Consider the following 21,044-nt stretch of genomic DNA (forward strand, 5'->3'; position numbering starts at 1 on the left):
AGGTAAGTGCAAGTCCAGCGACAATTTTTTTTTTTTTAAATGCGGCGGTTTCTCCGAATCCGTCGGGTTTTCGTTCGGCCACGTCCCCCGATTTCCGTCACGTGCATGCCGACGCCGATGCGCCACAATCTGATCGCGTGCGCCAAAAACCTGGGGCAATCCAGGAAAAATTTACGCAAATTGGAAATATTTGGGTAACACGTCGGGAAAACGCGAATCGGGCCCTTAGTAAATGACCCCCAATATATCAAGTGAAAATAAAGACAAGATCACATTTGGTGACCAGAACAAACACAATGGGGGTCATTTACTAAGGGCCCGGTTATATTTCCGATTTGCACCGATTTTCCCTGTAATGCCCCGGGTTTTTGGCGCACACGATCGGATTGTGGCGCATCGGCGCCGGCATGCACGCGACGGAAATTGGGGCGTGGCCGAACGAAAACCCGACGGATTCAGAAAAAACGCTGCATTTTAAAAAAAAATTGTCGCTCGGCACGCGCTTACCTTCACTCAGCCCGGCTCGGTGTACTCCAGTGCGTTCCGATGCTCTTCAGCGCAGCAGTGACATCTGGTGGACGGCGGAAGAACTGCCTTAGTGAATCGCCGGAAGACACGAATCCACTGCAGAGAATGCGCCACTGGATCACGAATGGACCGGGTAAGTAAATCTGCCCCAATATATCGATCCAAGAAAAAGAAACGGCTTAAATAGCCTATAATCACGATAATGATAGCACTGGTACAAACCAATACCTAAATACTGTTTAGTTATGATCAGAATACACAACATATATACATAATGGACAATGGACCCCTTTTGTCTGCAGTCCAATTAATATGAGCACTCTAAATGATATTGTTGCTATGTCCCTAAAAAAACAATTTGTATGTGCCTATGTAGTTTTTGGATATTGCTACATATGATTCTTTAGCTCTGTGCTCTCTTATCTCCTAAACAGTCCCTCGTTTCTCTTTTAAGAACCTCTCTAGATGCTTTTTACATAAAAAAAGCTTTAACCTAATAATACTAGTCAATATTGCTATGCTACGCTTAAGAAAAAATAATTGTTTGCTATGCAGCTTGTGAATACTCACCTAGCAGAGCCCTCAGATCCCGGGTTGTGGGCGATGCCTCCAAGGAGGTGAACTTTTTCGGAGCTCCGCCCAAACATATTGCTATGGAGTGGCGACTATTTACGCATGCCCCGATGGACATATCGTGTGAGGTGGATAGCCGACGCTCCCTCCGTATAGGCACGCCCCCCAGCTAGGTAGATGAGGGTCTCAGGTAAGGTGTTTTTTGTTTGCCCTCAGCTGCAGCATATTATGAAAGCATGTCCTGAATGAGTGACGGACAGGCAACCGCACCAATAAACAACAAGAAAAGTGACCAATGAGACCGAGTAGGCTGGCTAATAGGGAGCTATAAGAGCTTGAGCTTTGTATTCCTCTACACACAGGATATCGGCAGCCAGCCAGGTTTCTGTATTTATTATCTGCTGCAGTTGCAGGCCCTTCACCCTTAACTGCCACTAGCAGCTTGCTAGGCCACTCTGTACACAAGCCCTGTAGCAGCTACTATGGCCACTATGCACATAACAGAAAGAGAGGAGGGATGGAGGGACCTGAATGAGTGTGGAGTAGAGGGAGAATGCGTAAGGAGACTAATACAGGCACACAGGCTGCTGCAGCCACCTACCTCTCCCTGGGACTCGTTGCACGCTGCTGGCAGGGATCCAGATAATGTGAAATAAAGTTTTATAAAGTAGTGGCAGTATACAGAATATGACAAAGGCATTTTTAAAATCAGCATAACATAAGCTGTTGGACAGGCAACTGCACCAATAAACAACACGAAAAGTAAACAATGGGACCGAGTAGGCTGGCTAATAGGGAGCTTTAAGAGCTTGAGCTATTTATTCCCCTACACACAAGTGTACCGGATGAAGCGCTACACAGCTGTCATTTTGTCTTGATGTGAAGCCCTGCACCTTTGTTTTCTCCTCCCTCCCTATTATGGCTTGGGCCATGCCTGTATAAAGTTTTTGTAAGTATTCAGAAATAAATGCAACACTAAGAGGACTCTAGATGGTGAGTGCCATTCATTTTTTCTGCTCTCCATTTTTGCTGGCAAGTTTCAAATTCTCCTGTACATTATGAATAGAGCACCACTGCCTGCTGCTGGAATTAATAGCCCACTCTCATGGTCTGCAAATTTACTCATATATGTTCGTCAAGTTACCTATGCTTCATAATAATTGGAGCAGTAGCCAAACCGTTTTCTCTATTTTCCTTTTGGAATTATGTCAGAGACCTGTGCTGCAGTTGGAGGAGCAGGAGTATCACAACACTGAAGACCCCTGCCATCCCCCCCCCCCCCAAAGATATCTCTCTTCCAGGTGTCCCTCTCTTTAATTTGGCTTTGTCCCTCTATCCATATTCTCAATCAATTAACCCCTTCACCTCTCCCCTTCTGTCTGGATCTATAAAGGCTCATACCCTCATTTTAAACGCATCAAAGGTATATCACCGTATACCCTTAACCCTACCTGAATATAAGCCGAGGCACCTAATTTTACAACAAAAAACTGGGAAAACCTGTTTACTGGAGTATAAGCCTAGGGTGGGAAATGCATTGGTCACAGCCTCCACCCAGTATATAGCAAGCCAGCCCACTGCCCCCAATATATAGTTAGTCAACCCCCTGCCTCCCAGTATATACTCAGCTTCTTGCCCTCTACTATATAGCTATCCTTTGTCCCAGTATATAGCAAGCCCCTGTCCCCATATATACACAGCCCCCGCCCTCCAGTATATAGCCAGTTCCTACCCCTCAGTATATAGCCAGCCCATGCCAACAGTGTATAGATCGCCAGCCTTCTGCCCAAGTATGTAGCCATCCCTTGCTCCAGTATATAGCCTGTCCCCTTCCCCCTATATAGCCAGTCCCCTACCCCCTAGTATATATCCAGGCCATTTCCCCCAGTATATAGCCCTTTCCCCCCAGTATATAGCCAGCCCATTCCATGAGGAAAATTCTATTCAGTCCCCCAGCATGCAGCCAGCCCCTGACCCCCAGCATGAAGCCAGCCCCTGACCCCCCGCATGCAGCCAGCCCCTGACCCCCAGCATACAGCCAGCCCGTGCCACCAGTATATATCCACCCCATGCCCCAGTATGTATCCTGCCCATGCCCCCAGTATACAGATTTCCAACACCCTGCCTTCCAGTATATTGCTAGCCAGTCCACAGTATATAGCCAGCCATCCCCTGCCCCAGTATATATAGCCAGCCCATAGTATATAGCCAGCCAGCTCATGCCGCCCCACCAGTATATGGCCAACCCCCTGCCCCTAATATATAGCCAACCCCCTGCCTCCAGTACATAGCCATCCCAAGTATATAGGAAAAAAAGAAGTCCAAGGCAGCACAACCAAATGGCCTGGGTGCAAAAATCTGGATATCCGTGGCAAGGATCCAATGGTATATTCAAGTAAGGCAGCAGCACTGCAGTTAGTAGATTAAATCAGGGTGATCTTTATTTCAGGTGCGATGTTTCGGTGTATCCACCTTTTTCAAGCATCCAAGTATATAGCCATTCAGCCCCATAGTATCTAGCCAACCCATGCTTCCAGTATATAGCCAGCCCCCTGAACCCAGTATATAGCCAGTCCGCTGACCTCAGTATATATAGCCAGCCAGCCCCCAGTTTACAGCAAGCCAGCCCCTGCCCCCCCCCCAGTTTACAGCCAGCCCCTGCCCCCCAGTTTACAGCCAGACCCTGCCCCCCAGTTTACAGCCAGCCCCTGACCCAGTATATAGCCAGCCCGTGCCACCAGTATATATCTAGCCCATGCCACCAGTATGTATCCTGCCCATGACCCTAGTATACAGATTTCCAACACCCTGCCTCCCAGTATATTGCCAGCCAGTCCACAGTACATAGCCAGCCAGCCCCTGCCCCAGTATATAGCCAGCCCCTAGTATATAGCCAGCCAGCTCACCCCCCCCAGTATATGGCCAGCCCCTTGCCCTTAATATATATCCAACCCCCTGCCTCCAGTTTAAAGCCATCCTGAGTATATTGCCAGATGGTCCTCAGTATATAGCCATTCAGCCTCATAGAATCTAGCCAACCCATGCTTCCAGTATATAGCCAGCCTGCTGACCCCAGTATATATAGCCAGCCAGCCCCCAGTATACAGAAAGCCAGACCCTGCCCCCAGTGTATAGCCAACCCCTGCCCCCAGTATATAGCCTTCCAGCCCGTCCCCAGTATATAGCCATCCAGCCCACCCACAGTATATAAACAGCCAGCCTGCACCCTGTACATAAAAAGTAAGCCGAATACTCACCTTTCAGATGCCCCCGCAGGTCCTCCTTTCTTCCTGTGCTCTGGCAGTGGCCGGTCCGTGCATGCTAACAGTGCACACACGATGCCTTTTGATGACAATCTGATGGGGCACATTTACTTACCCGGTCCAGTCGCAATCCAGTGGCGGGTTCTCCGGCGCTGATTCGGGTCAGGCCGGTATTCACTAAGGTCCGTGTGCCGATATCCACTAGGTGTCGCTGCTGCGCCGAGGTCCGCTGGAGTTCACCGGAGTTCACCTTCTATTTCTTGGTGCAGGTAAGTGCGTGTCAAGCGACACTTTTTAAAAAAAAAAATACTGTGTTTTTTCCGAATCCGTCAGGTTTTCCGACGGCCACGCCTCCCAATTTCCGTCCCATGCAACCCGGCACCGAAATCCGATATCGTCAGGATACCCGACGGATTTGCGCGATTCGGACCCTTAGTAAAAATCTCACCTTTCCTCTCTCCCTCGAAGCAGTGCCCGCAACTGCCTTTTTTCTTCGGCATGTGCCAGCTGTACGCCCCAACTCTGGAGCCAGCATTCATGTCCGGTTCGCGTTTTCCCGACGTGTTACCCGAATATTTCCGATTTGCGCCGATTTCCCCTGAATTGCCCCGGGATTTTGGTGCACGCGATCGGATTGTGGCGCATCGGCGCTGGCATGCACGCGACGGTAATCGGGGGCGTGGCCGAACAAAAACCCGACGGATTCGGAAAAAACGCTGCATTTAAAACAAAAAATGTGTCGCGGAGCTTGCACTTACCTTCACTAGGAATAGGCCGGTGTACTTGAGCGCGTTCCGATGCTCTTCAGCGCAGCAGCGCCACCTGGTGGACGTCCGAGGAACTGCCTTAATGAATCCCGGCCGGACCCGAATCCACCGCAGAGAACGCGCCGCAGGTACCTGCTCGGCCTTCCCCCTGATTGCCCTCTGCTTGCCGTTACTATGCCTGCGGGTAAGTGCAATATGTAAAGCCAAAAACTGTATACACCGGAAGGTACCTCCAGGGTATTGAATAGGCTGGAACTGTATTGCTATTCACCCTCTTGTACTTCACACTATTAGCGCTTTCTCCCTGTCCTTTCTTGCCACTTTCTATACCTTAAACTGACAGTGACACAATTGATCCGGGGGCCAAAATTTTCTTTCAGAGCCTGAGTGGACTTCTCCAGTGCCCTTAGGCCTCGGCACTTGCCCGGGTAAGCCGTGTGCTGGCGCAGGGTCTGTCATAAATCCATGTTCTATGTTTAAGCTGATTGAAATGTCATGTGCAAATTTTTGACCTTTTGACTTTTTGCGAGATGAAACCTTTTTGTGAATTATTAATGACACAAAAAGTTAAAAAAGCAATGATAAGTGTCTATCAACATTCTCATTCATAACATCCTACTGTATATTATAATAGATTGTGTTGAATGGCTATAATGTAAGCTTAAATTTAAAGGACAACTACCACCAGGGTTAAGGATTGGAAACCAAGCACACTTTCATACTGGTGTGTGCCCCTGATGGCAGGATCTGCTCTTCTCTTAGCTTCTTATGTCCTGATTTTTACAAAAAAATGGGCTTTAAATATTATGCTTTGAGCCAGCGGGGCTCCATGATCCATAGGTGTTAAGGGAGCCCGGAGCCCCTAAGGCTCATTTGAATATTTTTTTGTTAAAAACAAGGTCATAAGAAGCTAAAGAGGAGTGGATCCAGCCAGTGGGGGCACACACCAGTATGAAAGTTTGCTTGGTTTACAATCCTCCACCCTGGTGGTAGATGTCCTTTAATCAACCAGCCTTGTCTCATTTCAAATACTACTATTCATCATTACTAAATTTCCACAGGGAACTACTGAGCTTTCATGCTCTCCTACTGTTGTTGACTGGTAGGTGATGACTTTTTCCCATTCCTTTCAGTGATGAGTTCGAAGACAAAGAAGGAAAAGTGAGATCAGCGCTGCAACATGTTGTGAAATGTGACCTTGAGAAAGAAAATATGACAGAACCAATAGATTTACCTCCAGCAGATTGTATCATCAGTATTTGTCTCCTGGATGCTATCAGCAAAGACCAAGATGACTACATCAGATATGTCAGGAAGTTCTCAAAGTTACTAAAACCTGGAGGACATATCATATTTATTGGGCTTACAGATGCAACTTATTTTATAGTCGGGAAACACAAATTCCACTGGTTCACATATGATGAGGAGTTTGCTAGGAAAGCTCTAGTTGGAGAAGGTTTTGTTATTGATCGCTGTTTTGTTAAAAAGAGAACAAATGTGAGTGATTTCATGGATTATAAGGCCCTCATATTTATAGCAGCTCACAAGTAGTAGGTCTAAGTACCGTATATACTCGAGTATAAGTTTTGTGCTGAAAATTACCCACTTGGCTTATACTCGGGTATATAAAAAAATAAACTGGGCAGCAGGGCCGATTCATGCAATTGTGCTGCCTGAGGCGAAAATTAAAATGCTGCCCCCCGCCCTTGCTAACACCTCCACCAATTATAAGAAATCCTAACCAAAATAAATAACTATATATCCCTAAGAATAACTAATGAGACAACTAATGTAACTTTTAGATGGGTGTAATATGTGTGCTTTATATTAGCAGTATGATTACTGAACCTCCAATAGTTCATAGGAACTTGAGTGAGACCACCATAACATAGGTAGAAATAGGGGAGGGACAGTGTAAAATAAAAAAATGTACTCATTAATGTGTGTTATATGTTCTGTGCAACTGTTTGGACAAGTTCTGTTAATATGTGACAAAATAATGCAAAGATCATCCTTTTACACCTTTCGGCGACCTTCACATGAACATGCGCAGGTCTTGGGGCACATAAAAGTGATGAGTGCAGATGACAAAACAATAGACGGCACAGGCAGTCTGCTCATAATCGGCCCATGGAAACCATAGCTGTGTATGAGCCCATGAAAAAGTTATGGAAACGTGTGCTATAGAAGCAACATTTTTAACTGTTTAAGTGACAGTTGTTAATAAGAGCTACATATGAAGATCTCAATGCCAACCGCAACTATAACCCTGAATATCTGCATCCCTGCCGCAAAGAAACACCACTGCTCCTCCGTATATACAAGAAAAATAAAAAGAACATAAACGGTCAATAATTTATGTCCCCATAGTGTAGAAGTTTATATTGACCACTGATACACTGGGCACATTTACTAAGAACAGTGCAGGGTGTACTATGTGCAGTTACCTGTCTATAGTGCAGGATTTCTGGTGCACATTCTTCATGAATCTGCTGCTCCCTGCACTGCTCTGACAGAGTGCACCACTTTTTTTGGTGCACCTATAATATGAGGCATGCAACACAATTCTGTCTGACTTTGCATGATAAATGTGACGGTCTGAATGAGCACTGGAACGCCCCTTTCAATGACAAAGTGTTTTTCGCATGAAGAATAGTGCAGCCGCGACACAAAAGAGTTGCGTGCAACACAAATGTGGCGCAGACACTTCTTATGCACATGTGCAAGCAGTTTCCACCTAAAAGAAAGCTCAAAGTCCGACAGGAAACTGGCACAAAGCCCTTAGTAAATGTGCCCCAGGGTTTTATTTATTTCTTTTAATGCAGCTACACAACAATTTCAGCACTGCTACATCTCAGCATGTGCATGTGTATAGTGCATATGGAATTAATGCAGCTACACAACAATTTCAGCACTGCTACATCTCAGCATGTGCATGTGTATAGTGCATATGTAATTAATGCAGCTACATAACAATTTCAGCACTGCTACATCTCAGCATGTGCATGTGTATAGTGCATATGGAATTAATGCAGCTACATAACAATTTCAGCACTGCTACATCTCAGCATGTGCATGTGTATAGTGCATATGGAATTAATGCAGCTACACAACAATTTCAGCACTGCTACATCTCAGCATGTGCATGTGTATAGTGCATATGGAATTAATGCAGCTACATAACAATTTCAGCACTGCTACATCTCAGCATGTGCATGTGTATAGTGCATATGGAATTAATGCAGCTACATAACAATTTCAGCACTGCTACATCTCAGCATGTGCATGTGTATAGTGCATATGGAATTAGGGCAGACAGTCTGTTTAAAACCATGAAAAAAACATGTCTGCCAGTACACCAGGGAGGGGGAGATATATATGTATGCTGGGGACCTGCATGTTATGGACAGTTTAATCCTCTAGTCCTCACATACCTTCCAGCATCTAGTATGCTGTCTCCAGGGGCCAGGGCCAGTCATGAGCTTGTTCAGCAAGAGGGTAAGGACTTCGGGGGAGGAGGCAAACAATGTAGTGAGGCAGTAACGGATGATCTCTCACTGTCCTGCACAGAAGTCCCACTCCCACATACTGTATCATCTTCTCCTGCTCTGGGTTTGGCAGGGAAGAGATTGATCTTCTTAGCATTGTCACCTCTGTGGTGACACTCCCCTACTCTCCAGCAAGGACTCTTCTTCTTGTGAGGCGGCAGCACTGGCTCCAGAAGTGCAGGCTGTGGGTCCCTGAGGTTACTGGGCTCTGCAATGCCGCCCCCTACAGGAAGCTGCCATCTGCCGCCTGACACAAGATTTTCATCTTGCCTCAAGGCAGATGCGGCCCTGCTGGGCAGGTCCTCTTCTTACTACATGTATGCTGGCACCAGCTCCATGTCAGTGGCAGGTCCATGCGCATGGCCGTTTCTGACAACTTATTTTGTGTCTCGGCCGGGCCGTGGGCATAGAGCTGCCGCTGGAGCTCGTTGTTTGTGCACATGAAGTAAGAAGGGGACCATAACTGGTTGTCAGAAAGGTAAGTACTCAGTTTATTTTTTTAAGTGCTGGGCATACTTTGAACTGGGCTATATACTACATGAACTGGCTATATACTAAAGGGGGCTGACTGGCTATATACTAAAGGGGGCTGGCTATTTATTACAGAGGTCTCGCTATATACTACAGGGGGCTGGCTGGCTATATACTACTAGGGGCTGGTTGTGACAGGGGAGGTTGTGACCAATGCCTTTCCCACCCTAGGCTTATACTCGAGTCAATAGTTTTGGTGGTAAAATTAGGTGCCTCGGCTTATACTCAAGTATTTACAGTAAGTCTTCCATTAAAAGCATACTTTCCATTTCATATATTAATAAATGTATCTCTTCAGTAGTAGATTTCCATATATAGCAGTGTAAAGGTATACGGTGTTAGACTTTATAATAATATAAAGAATAGAGCTTGTTAGATTTATTTAGAATTCAAATGTGAAATTTGCAGCTTCCATCATAGATAAACTATTAGTAAAACATGTTCTATGTTTAAAAGGAGAAAAGATGTGATGTACTCAAACACTCTATTCAATTTTGCCCTTAGGATAGTTTAGTCACATGTGGGAAGGTTAAAATCAGTGACGTAACAAGATCAGAGGGCCCCAATGCAAACTTTGGATCAGGGTCCTATATACCGAAACTTGCACTGCCACCCCCATCCCACACAGTGCACTTGAAAATACACATATATGCTACATAGACATATACTAACAGCAACATACTCATACACCTTATATGTAGTGTCCAGAAGCAGCCTTCCTTATTAAAGGAAATCTACCACCAGGATCCAGGATTGTAAGGCAAGCAGCCTTACATGCAGGTGTGTGCCTCCTCTTTTAGGATCCATTCCTCTTTAAGCTTTGTATGCCTTTGTTTTTACAAAAAAAAAAGCTTTAAGACATATGAAAATGAATCTGAGGGGCTCCAGGCTCAATTAACAGCTATGGAGCCCAGAGCTGCCCAGATAGTCTAGCAAACTCCCTAATTAAATTAATGTCCAACAGCAGCCTCCCCTCATTATAAGTTGTCCAGCAGTAGCCTCACCTCAATAATATTTCCAACAGCAGCCTCCCCTCGTTAATAAGATGTCCATTAACATCCTCCTCTAATTAATAAGATGTCCATTACCATCCTCTCCTCAATAAAATGTCCATTAGCAGCCTTCCCCTCATTGAAATATTCAGCAGTAGCCTCCTCTCACTAATAAAGTGTTCTTAAGCCGTCACTGGGCCCTTTGTCATATAAAAAATAAACTCAGTATTACACACTCTGGCAGACTGCGAGCCCCCTACATCCCCAAGACTGGTCACGGTTGCACCCCTTGTAGCTGCAATAATTACACCCCTGGTTAAAATTGGCCGGCTGGCAGAATGCAAACAGCACATACCTAACCTGCATTTTTTACGTTCCCATAGACTTCTATGGGGCCTGGGTTGGACTGAAGTACCTTGGGCCCAACATTTTTGGGGCCCACCCTATCTTTTTGCTAGAAAGAATACCAGACTTCTAATGGACGTACAGTATTAAACATGTTGGGGTAGATTTATCAGAAGTGTCTGAGAGAAGAACTGATCTCGTTGCTCAAGGCAACCAATCAGATCAGCTTTCATTTTCCCACAGCAGTTTATGAAACGAAATCTGAGCTCTGATTGGTTGCCATGAGTCATATTAAAAGACAAAGCATATGTTACTACTTGCAGAACACAGATGGGTTTGATGCATTTTGCCCAAAGCATTTGAATTGCAAACGTATCATCAGAAACCGGCCTCTGACTGTGTTCACACTCTGCGCTTGAATTACATTTAGGAAGGTGTGGAGGAGATTCTCTCGATAACATCTGCATTTACAGTGAAACGCTTGCAATCAGGAATATGCATTGTACACATGTGATCGGGAAACACTCCTCCCCGAATTGTGTACCTAAATGTAATTCAAATGCAGTGTGTGAACCCGAAGCCAAACCCTAAGCTAAATGTACCCAGCCCCACTAACCCTAAGCTACTGACCCACTAACATATACTGTGCCCTCCATAATTCAAGGGGTTTGGGGGTGTAAGAACAAGAAAGCAGTTGTACTTACCCCCTTCTGGCGCTCTGGTCCAGTGCTGTGCCCCCCATTACCAGCTATCTGTATGTTAACAGACAGGGCCGATTCTAGCATATTTGCTGCCTGAGGCGAATATTAAAATTCTGCCACCCCCCCCCCCAGTCCCTGTTAAGTAAATCCTTAAACTTTACTAACAATTAACATCCCTACAGACAGCTCCCTGACACTGTGTGACTGGCTACAGGTTCTGAGTCATTAGTGGCATCTACTACCTTATAGATGACAATCTCTTCCATCAGTAGAACTTTATTCCAGGTTCTTCCATTCATGACATATCACTGCTGAATTCATGGACGGATATCTTCAGCTCCGTGCAGCATCTCCACCCGGCGTCCCTAAAAATACCACAGTCACTAATGGTATAAAGTCTCCTGGATAACAACACTGCGCTCCTAAATAATATATACCCCTCACAACACAACTGACCACACGCTCCCCACATATAAAACATCCCTTCATTATATATATATATATTTCTACTGGAATTATAGCATGCACAGCACCAATCAATATACAACACCCCCAATTTATTAATACAGCCCCCCCAACATTTGGTTTACATGATGCAAAGTAATCTATTGTATCCTATAACCAATATATCCCACCCTGTTATTATGTTACATGATTTTGCATACATTGCAACCCTGATCAAATATATTTAAATGCCTCGTTATTCACCCCCCACCCCAATTAAATTATATACAGCTCCCATAAACAGATCCCCTACAGCTTAAATAAAATCTTGCCCCACATATACAACCCCCCCAGCTTAGTAATATACTGTACCCCATATACAGCCCCCCCAGCTTAGAAATATACTGTACCCCATATACAGCCCCCCCAGCTTAGTAATATACTGTATCCCATATACAGCCCCCCAGCTTGGTAATATACTGTACCCCATATACAGCCCCCCCAGCTTAGTAATATACTGTATCCCATATACAGCCCCCCAGCTTGGTAATATACTGTATCCCATATACAGCCCCCCAGCTTATTAATATACTGTATCCCATATACTTCCCCCCAGCTTAGTGATATATAATATATACAGCACCCCCCAGTATAAAATGATTCTGGCCCCATATAATATATACTGAATCCGCCCCAGTATAAAATAATTATGGCCCCATATAATATATATAGCATCCCCCCAGTATAAAATAATTATGGCCCCATATAATATATATAGCATCCCCCCCCAGTATAAAATAATTATGGCCCCATATAATGTATACAGCATTCCTCCTCCCAGTATAAAATAATTATAGCCCCAAATAATATATATAGCACCCCCCCCCCCAAGTATAAAACAATTATGGCCCCATATAATATATACTTAATTCTCCCCCTGTATAAAATAATTACAGCCCCAAATAATATATATAGCATCCCCCCCCAGTATAAAATAATTATGGCCCCATATAATATATACAACACCCCCCCTAGTATAAAGTAATTATAGCCACAAATAACATATATAGCATTCCATCATCCCCCCCCCAGTATAAAATAATTATGGCCCCATACTTATATACTTAATTCACCCCCAGTATAAAATAATTATGGCCCCATATGATATATATAGCGCCCCCCCCCCCAGTACTAAACGTTTTCTAGTCCCATATAATACATACAGTACCCCCCCCCCTCCCAGTATAACACGACACCTCCCCACATTTAATTAATTAAAGTACATGAAAAATAATAAAATATATAGTCACCTGCAGGGGCAGCTGCTCCCTCGGCGTGGGTCCCGTCTTCACGCCGCTCTCCTGTGAGCCGCAGCTCCGCACAGAGACGTCATGACGCCTGTGTCACTGCTTAGAACGGAGCGACATAGCAGCCGGAAAGGCGCTGCATACCTCCGCATATAAATCGTGCCTGTGTCTTAAAGAGACAGGCACTATTTATTTAGCTGGTGGGCGATTCGGGCGTTAACGGGCGCCCGAATTGCTCACTTTAGAGCGGCAAATTCCGCGCTCTTTAAAGGGACCCCCATTCTGCCGCCTGAGGCGAGATTTTCATCTCACCTCATGGCAGATGCGGCCCTGTTAACAGAGGCACAGCGTTGATCTGGAGGATACATCAGCTTCTAGCAGCCAGAACTCGGCTCTAAAGATTTAGAAACATAAAAAGTTAAGTTCCTTATTTAATCATCATCTACTTCACCTTCTTGACAAATGAAATAGTGTTCTATTGTTCTCCTAGAGTTCTCCTCACAGTAATTCTCCTATAGTGGATATAATCCCTTCCCCAAGTACTCACAGGGCTGCCCCCAAGTAGTCACAAGGCAGCTCCAAGAAGCCATAGATGCTCCAGTAGCCAGAAGTCTCAGGGAAGTCCCTAATAGCCAGTGCTGACCCCATGTAGCTGCAGTGTTTGCCCCCTCCCAAGTAGCCACAGTGCTTGCCCCCACCCAAGTAGCCACAGTGCTTGCCCCCACCCAAGTAGCCGCAGTACTTGCCCCCTCCCAAGTAGCCATAGTGTTTGCCCCCTCCCAAGTAGCCATAGTGTTTGCCCCCTCCCAAGTAGTCACAGTGTTTGCCCCCTCCCAAGTAGCCACAGTGTTTGCCCCTCCCAAGTAGCCACAGTGTTTGCCCCCTCCCAAGTAGCCACAGTGCTTGCCCCCCCCAGTAGTCACAGTGATTGCCCCCTCCCAAGTAGCCACAGTGCTTGCACCCTCCCAAGTAGCCACAGTGCTTGCCCCCACCCAAGTAGCCACAGTGCTTGCCCCCACCCAAGCAGCCACAGTGCTTGCCCTCCCTAAGTAGCCACAGTGTTTGCCCCCACCCAAGTAGCCACAGGGCTTGCCCCCCCTAAGTAGCCACAGGGCTTGCCCCCCCCCCTAAGTAGCCACAGGGCTTCCCCCCTAAGAAGCCACAGGGCTCCCCCCCCCCAAGTAGCCACAGGGCTTGCCCCCACCCAAGTAGCCACAGGGCCTGCCCCCCCCCCAAGTAGCCACAGGGCTTGCCCTCCCCCAAGTAGCCACAGGGCTTGCCCCCCCCCCCCAAGTAGCCACAGAGCTTGCCCCCCCAAGTAGCCACAGGGCTTGCCCCCCCCCAAGTATCCACAGGGCTTGCCCCTCCCCCCAAGTAGCCACAGGACTTGCCCCCCCAAGTAGCCACAGGGCTTGCCCTCCCCCAAGTAGCCACAGGGCTTGCGCCCCCCAAGTAGCCACAGGGCTTGCCCACCATGTAGCCACAGGGCTTGCCCCCCCAAGTAGCTACAGAGCTTGCCCCCCCCAAGTAGCCACAGGGCTTGCCCCCCCCCCAAGTAGCCACAGGGCTCAATACTCTTTTAAATACCAGTCACAACCGTGCAAAACCCGAAAACGTTGGAAAGTCCGACAAAAGTCCGACTGCGGACCCTTAATAAATGAGCCCCATAGAGTAGCTCTACCCCGACAAATCCCCAATTTTCCAGAATTTTACACCTTGGATGTTTTATTTCTGTTTTTCTTTAAATTGTGCTGATATACTACTGTATCAAACAGTAATGACTGAAAGGGTTTGACCTATTGCATAAAGGTCTCCCACAATACATGAAAACACTCTATATACCCGTACATGTTTTTTTAACTTGCATATATCACAGATCGTTATTAATGCTTTCTTTTAAAAGACAGAAAGAGTCATATACAATATACATAATTTTAGGAGAGTTTAAAAACAAGCCGGACAAGAACTCCACCGACAATATGGATGCCACCCAGCATAAATTGCATGTTACACATGATAAAATACATCTCCAGTACATGGGGCCAAACAAGTGTTAGTATCCGAGATTCTAGAGCTGTGCAACAGCACCAGCTGTGTCAGAAGTGGAGCATATCCCTTACTTCCTGTGATGGCATGGGAGTGTCAGAAGTCATGCACTGGAGCTTGCCATGACACTAGTAAATACCAGGGTCAGAGGTTGCCAATCTTTATATAATGGAAAAGGGGACATAATCGAGGAAGCAGAATATCCATCAGGGCACCATTGGACACCACTCCTATTTTGGGTAAGCTGATTCAGCTACATTTGGGTTTGACCATGGTTTAACCATCCACCATTTGTACATTAGTAAGGCACACCAACACTTGTTTGGCCCCATATAATGGGGATGTAATGGGGCTCATTTACTAAGGGTCGCACGCTGCACTTTTGTCAGCCTGTGCACCATTTTCAGGGCTAAAATGGCTTGCACAGGTATTTTAGAAGTGTGTGCTGGGATTGTGCTGCAAACGACCATTTTTTTGGAACAGATGCGCTGGCTTCCATGCAACACAAATTAGGGGGTGTGCCGTTGGACAAACCGACTGATTCAGACTGAGCTCGGGATTTAACTTTCAAATTGTGTCGCAAACCCTAAAACTTAGATGCACCACTAAAAAGATAGTGAACTCTGTCGGACCTGAGCGGGGAATCATAGTGAATCGCCGCACGGTGCATTATAGTCTGACAATGCACTTTATGTGAACTCCGGTGACCCTGTAAATAAATGTGCCTCTATGTGTATTTATCATATGTAACAATTGTGACCTACAACTAAGCCATGTGAATTTATACTGTATGGCACCCATATTGTCAAGTAGAGTTCTCGGCTTTTTTTTGGAATACTCTCAAAATTGTGTATATTGGGGCTCATTTACTATGGGCTATTGGGGCTCATTTGACCAGGATGACATCATCTAATGTCCTCTTACATCCGCAAAATCTACCCCATGTATGTGTCTAATCACATGAATTCACAGCAGCCTCCATGGAGGATGGGGAGAAGTAGAATTCCATGTAGGATGGAGATGAGTATAAGTCCATGGAGGCTGCTATGATTTTATGTGATCACAGACATCCATGGTGTACAGTTTTCTAATGTTAGGAGGCTAAAGGACCTGAGATGATGTTACCCTGGTCACATGACATACTAAGTAGAGGCATAGGGAACAGTAGATGGGAAGGGCTGGTCCAACAAGAACAATCCTTCTCTGATGCCAGGGAATATAATATAAAGTTGATTTATGTGGATGTAAGGGAAATAAGTTTTAGTTAAAAGAAGGGTGTCAGTTAGTTAATAGGGCTCTATAGGAACCGGTCAATATATATACATGTGAAAATGTGGTGACAGGTTCTCTTTAAACAACTCACATGATTTATATTATAATGTAGGTTCTATTCTGAAATTTGCCAATAAAATACTTGTTTATCCCTTAAATGTAAACATTTTTTGTTGGATATAAGGAGAAAATAAATCTTAAGAATTGTTGTGCAGTTTCTTTTGATCTCACAGAATATTATGATATTAATCACTGTTTCAATATATACACTGTCTCCTTGGAAAGAACAGATAAATAAGATAAAACTTAACTTTTATTTGGATGTCTATAAATAGAATTGGAAGGGACAATTAAAAATTAGCCATTATTGTATGCTGTATATAATGGCTAATACAGATTAGCGGAAGGGTGATAGATAATCAATCCAGTTCCTTATCTCATCACTAGGTGTCATGCAAGTACAGTAAAAACACCTATCATAAATGGAGCATATAGTCACTTAAAGGGCACCTACCACCACAAATCTACCTATAAAGGTAGATCGGGTGGTAGGTGGATCAATGAGACGTGAGGATAGCCCTTTTAAGGGCTAATCCTCACATCCCCGCACTTCTTTAGTAACTTTTATTTGACTTTTATGGTAATTTTATTATGCGGCTACTGGGGCGTGGAGGAGCCGCATCTGAGGTTACACGAGGCGGTTACTCCACGCCCCGGTAGCCACTTTACCCCTCCTACTCACCATCTTCGGCGCGCAGCTGCTCGTAGCTGCGCGCCCTCGTCCGACGACCCTGCCGTCTGCGCATGTGCAGGACAGCAGGCCCGCGCCAGTGCAGCCCCGGCTTTGGAGCAGTGACCGCGCAGACGCGGGCCTGCTGTTCTGCGCATGCTGAGTAGGAGGGGTAGTGGCTACCGTGGCGTGGAGTAGCCGCCTCGTGTAACCTCAGATGCGGCTACTCCACGCCCCAGTAGCCGCATAATAAAATTACCATAAAAGTCAAATAAAAGTTACTAAAGAAGTGCGGGGATGTGAGGATTAGCCCTTAAAAGGGCTATCCTCACGTCTCATTGATCCACCTACCACCCTATCTACCTTTATAGGTAGATTTGTGGTGGTAGGTTCCCTTTAAAGATATAGTGGAGATTATTAGGGTTAATGAGAACAATAGCCTTTCTAGAGACTTTCTGATATAAATGTCTCTTGTTCCACTAGCCACCCAACACATATAATCAATTTGTCAACAAATGAAAACAAACATGCTTGATAATGCCTTTATGGAAAAGGTGAAACGTTGCTATTTGATGGTGGAATAAAACCCGTTTTTCTTCATCTTGGAGTGCTGCTTCATCGTTGCTACTATAATCAATTTGTCACATGTAACAACTCCGTGAATTGAGATGAGACAGAGAAAGTGTGCATAGGAACAAAGGGGGATATTTATTAGGACCTCTGCGCCACTGGCCTTGTAATAGTGGCAAATCCTATCTTATTGCTAGCTTTTGCGATCATTTGCCCCGATAAGCCACCTTCACGCCATTGGGGCATGAAGGGGCGTGAAGGGGGCATGGCCGGCCGAGCAGAGGGCATATGTGAAAAGTCGCGGGTTGCATTTTTTTTACTGTACTTGCATGACACCTAGTGATGAGATAAGGAACTGGATTGATTATCCATCACCCTTCAGCTACTTTGTATTAGCCATTATATACAGCATACACTAATGGCTAATTTTTAATTGGTTTTCCCTTCCATTTCTATTTATAGACTTCTAAATAAAAGTTAAGTTTTATCCTATTTTCTTTTGAATATAGTGATATCTCACATGTGATGCAGATCGCGTAGTGCAGAAGGAAGGAGCATTGAGCTTTTGAAGGCCAGATTGTTTTCAGTACAAATTCACAAGACTGGAGAGTAGTATGAACTAGAGCCAAAGGTCAGGATACTATGACAAAGATTAGAGTCACAACAAAATATGGAGCTAACTATGAAAGCCACTCTAAGCACCTTGGAAGGGAGAGCCGGATTCTTATGTGATCTCAGATCTCACAATATAACAAACAACTCCTCGGCTGAAGAGTGGCTGATGCTGCTATGGATGTTTCAGTTCCATTCATTTATTTTCCAGAGATGAAGATTCTGGTTTTCCTTTTAGTGTCTTTTATAAGGGCTTATTCTTTGCAAGATGAGATGAACTTTACTCTCAGGGCCACATATGCCATGAGATGAAAATCTTGCCTCAGACGTGATTAATATACAGAGCAGCACAGATCTGTTTGCTCTGGAAGACCCGGGTGTTGTGTGATGACTTCACATCGCTTGCGTCCCTGCACAGAGCATCTAGCAGGAGAAGAGCTGTGAGAAGATGAGGAAAGCAGCTGCTGCCTGCGGACGTGACTGTCAGGAACCAGGGTTAGTGGACACACAGGACCAGCACGGATGATAACATAAGCCGACACCTGGGAGGGGAGTCTAAGTGGCACCTGGTTTTTACTAGAGTCCGCCGCAAACTGGTTGGAATTGCTGCGGCGTGGTTCTACCAGGTTGCTCCACAGGCGCAACTTTGTCCGTGGTGGTGGCCAAGGCAAGGTACAGAATCAGAAGGCAGGCATGGAGTCATGGTCAGGCAAAAGGTCTGGACAGGCAGCACAGGATCAGAGTCGGGGACATAGCAGAAAGTCAGGGCTGGCATCAAAAGAATGAAGTCAGGAACGGAGCCGGGGTCACAACAGGAAATTGCCATAAACGCAAGGGACATCAGGGGCAAGCTTTATCTAAGGCACAAAGCATGAAGATCCAGGAAGAGGCCAGGAATTTATCTGGGAAGGTGGTCGGCCAGCACCCATCATTGGTGCACTGGCCCTTTAAATCTTAGCCGGCCGTTGCGCCCGTGCCCTTGGAGGCAGGAACGCTTGCCCTGGAGCAAGTACACTGTCACTGGAGCACAGCAAGGTAAGAGGATCTGCGGAGCTCCAGGGGCACAGAGAGGCACACGGGTGCATCTGCGACTCGGAACATGGGTCACAGGGGCACCCATGACAGTACCCCTCCACTTTGGCCTCCCCCTCTTCTTTATCTGGAGGATAGCTACCTGACTTCACATCCAGGACTTCTTTTACTTCATAGATATCGGAGGAATAGGCCTTAGGAGTAGGAGGAAGTAACTGCCAGAAGAAGCGGTTCAAGATGACAGGCTCAGAAGGAAGACATGGAGGGAGTTCGAGATGCGCATGGAGGGAGCCGGAATTTATAGGCCACGGGGTTGATGCACTTCAGCACCTCAAATGGACCCAGGAAATGTGGGCCAAGCTTGTAGCTGGGGATCTTCAGCTGGACATACAGTCATGGCCAGAAGTTTTGAGAATGATACAAATGTGAAGTGTACTTCATCAGATTTTATAATGGCAATTTGCATATACTCCAGAATGTTACAAAGAGTGATCAGCTTAACAGCAATTAATTGCAAAGTCATTGGGGCAGATTTACTTACCTGGTCCATTCGCTATCCAGCGACGCGTTCTCTGCTCTGGATTCGGGTCCGGCCGGGATTTATTAAGGTAGTTCCTCCGCCGTCCACCAGGACTGAAAAGCATTGGAACGCGCTGGAGTTCACCGGCTCGGGCTGAGTGAAGGTAAGTGCAAGCTCCGCAACAGATTTTTCGTTTTAAATGCGGCAGTTTTTCCGAATCCGTCGGGTTTTGGTTCGGCCACGCCCCCCGATTTCCGTCGCGTGCATGCCAGTGCCGATGCGCCACAATCCGATCGCGTGCGCCAAAATCCCGGGGCAATTCAGAGGAAATCGGTGCAAATCGGAAATATTCGGGTAACACGTCGGGAAAAAGCGAATCGGGCCCTTAGTAAATGACCCCCAATATTTGCCTAGAAAATGAACTTTTCCCCCCAAAACACATTTCAACTTCATTGCAGGTGCAACATCCCCATCAAAACACGTGTTGAAAATTTTGAAAGACTTTAAAGAGAACCTACCACCACGAATCTACCTATAAAGGTAGATCGGGTGGTACGTGGATGTAAGGGACGTGAGGAGAGCTCTTTTTAGAGCTAATCCTCACGTCCCCGCTAACTTTTGGGAAACTTTATTGACCGAATATGTAAATTTAGTTATGTGGCTACTGGGGCGTGGAGTAGCCGGCACGAGGCTACACGGCGCGGCTACTCCACGCCCCAGTAGCCACATTACTCCTCCTACCCTGTTGTGTGCTTCGCGCAGCTCCTCGTAGCTGTGCACCCTCATCCGACAAGCTGGCTACTGCGCATGCGCAGTAGCTCCGGCCTCGGAGCTGGGACTGCTCAGCCGGCGTTCTGCGCATGCGCAGAATGCCATCATGACGGACGAGGGCGCGCAGCTACGAGGAGCTGCACGCCACACACAACAGGGTAGGAGTAGTAATGTGGCTACTGGGGCGTGGAGTAGCCGCGCTGTGTAGCCTCGTGCCGGCTACTCCACGCCCCAGTAGCCGCATAACTAAATTTACATATTCGGGCGTCATGTGACGTCACAGCACTTTATTCATCCATCCCTCATGATAAGGGCCTCTTTTTTCTACGTAGACATCTAGACAGATATAGCACCTTCAGTATGGCACTCAAAGAATACATTATCTCAGCCACGATTTTTTTACTTGAGAATAATTTTTTCCTATTTGATGGCAGGTATTATTTGCAAGTGGAGGGGGCCCCGATGGGGACAAAATTTTCCCCCTCCCTTGCA

At 46.1% G+C, this 21,044-nt stretch overlaps 1 protein-coding gene across 1 annotated transcript in view; it reads left to right on the forward strand.

The window, feature by feature from the left end:
* Positions 1–7,152, forward strand: part of LOC140065730 (nicotinamide N-methyltransferase-like) — a 45,371-nt gene extending 38,219 nt beyond the window's left edge. The window contains exon 3 of the mRNA XM_072113303.1: positions 6,265–7,152. Coding sequence (XP_071969404.1) covers positions 6,265–6,682 — 418 coding nt within the window. The 3' untranslated portion in view covers positions 6,683–7,152. The remainder of the gene's footprint in view (positions 1–6,264) is intronic.
* The last annotated feature ends 13,892 nt before the right edge of the window (positions 7,153–21,044 follow it).

The sequence above is a fragment of the Engystomops pustulosus genome, chromosome 6, assembly GCF_040894005.1.
Source record: "Engystomops pustulosus chromosome 6, aEngPut4.maternal, whole genome shotgun sequence".
Taxonomy (NCBI): Eukaryota; Metazoa; Chordata; class Amphibia; order Anura; family Leptodactylidae; genus Engystomops; species Engystomops pustulosus.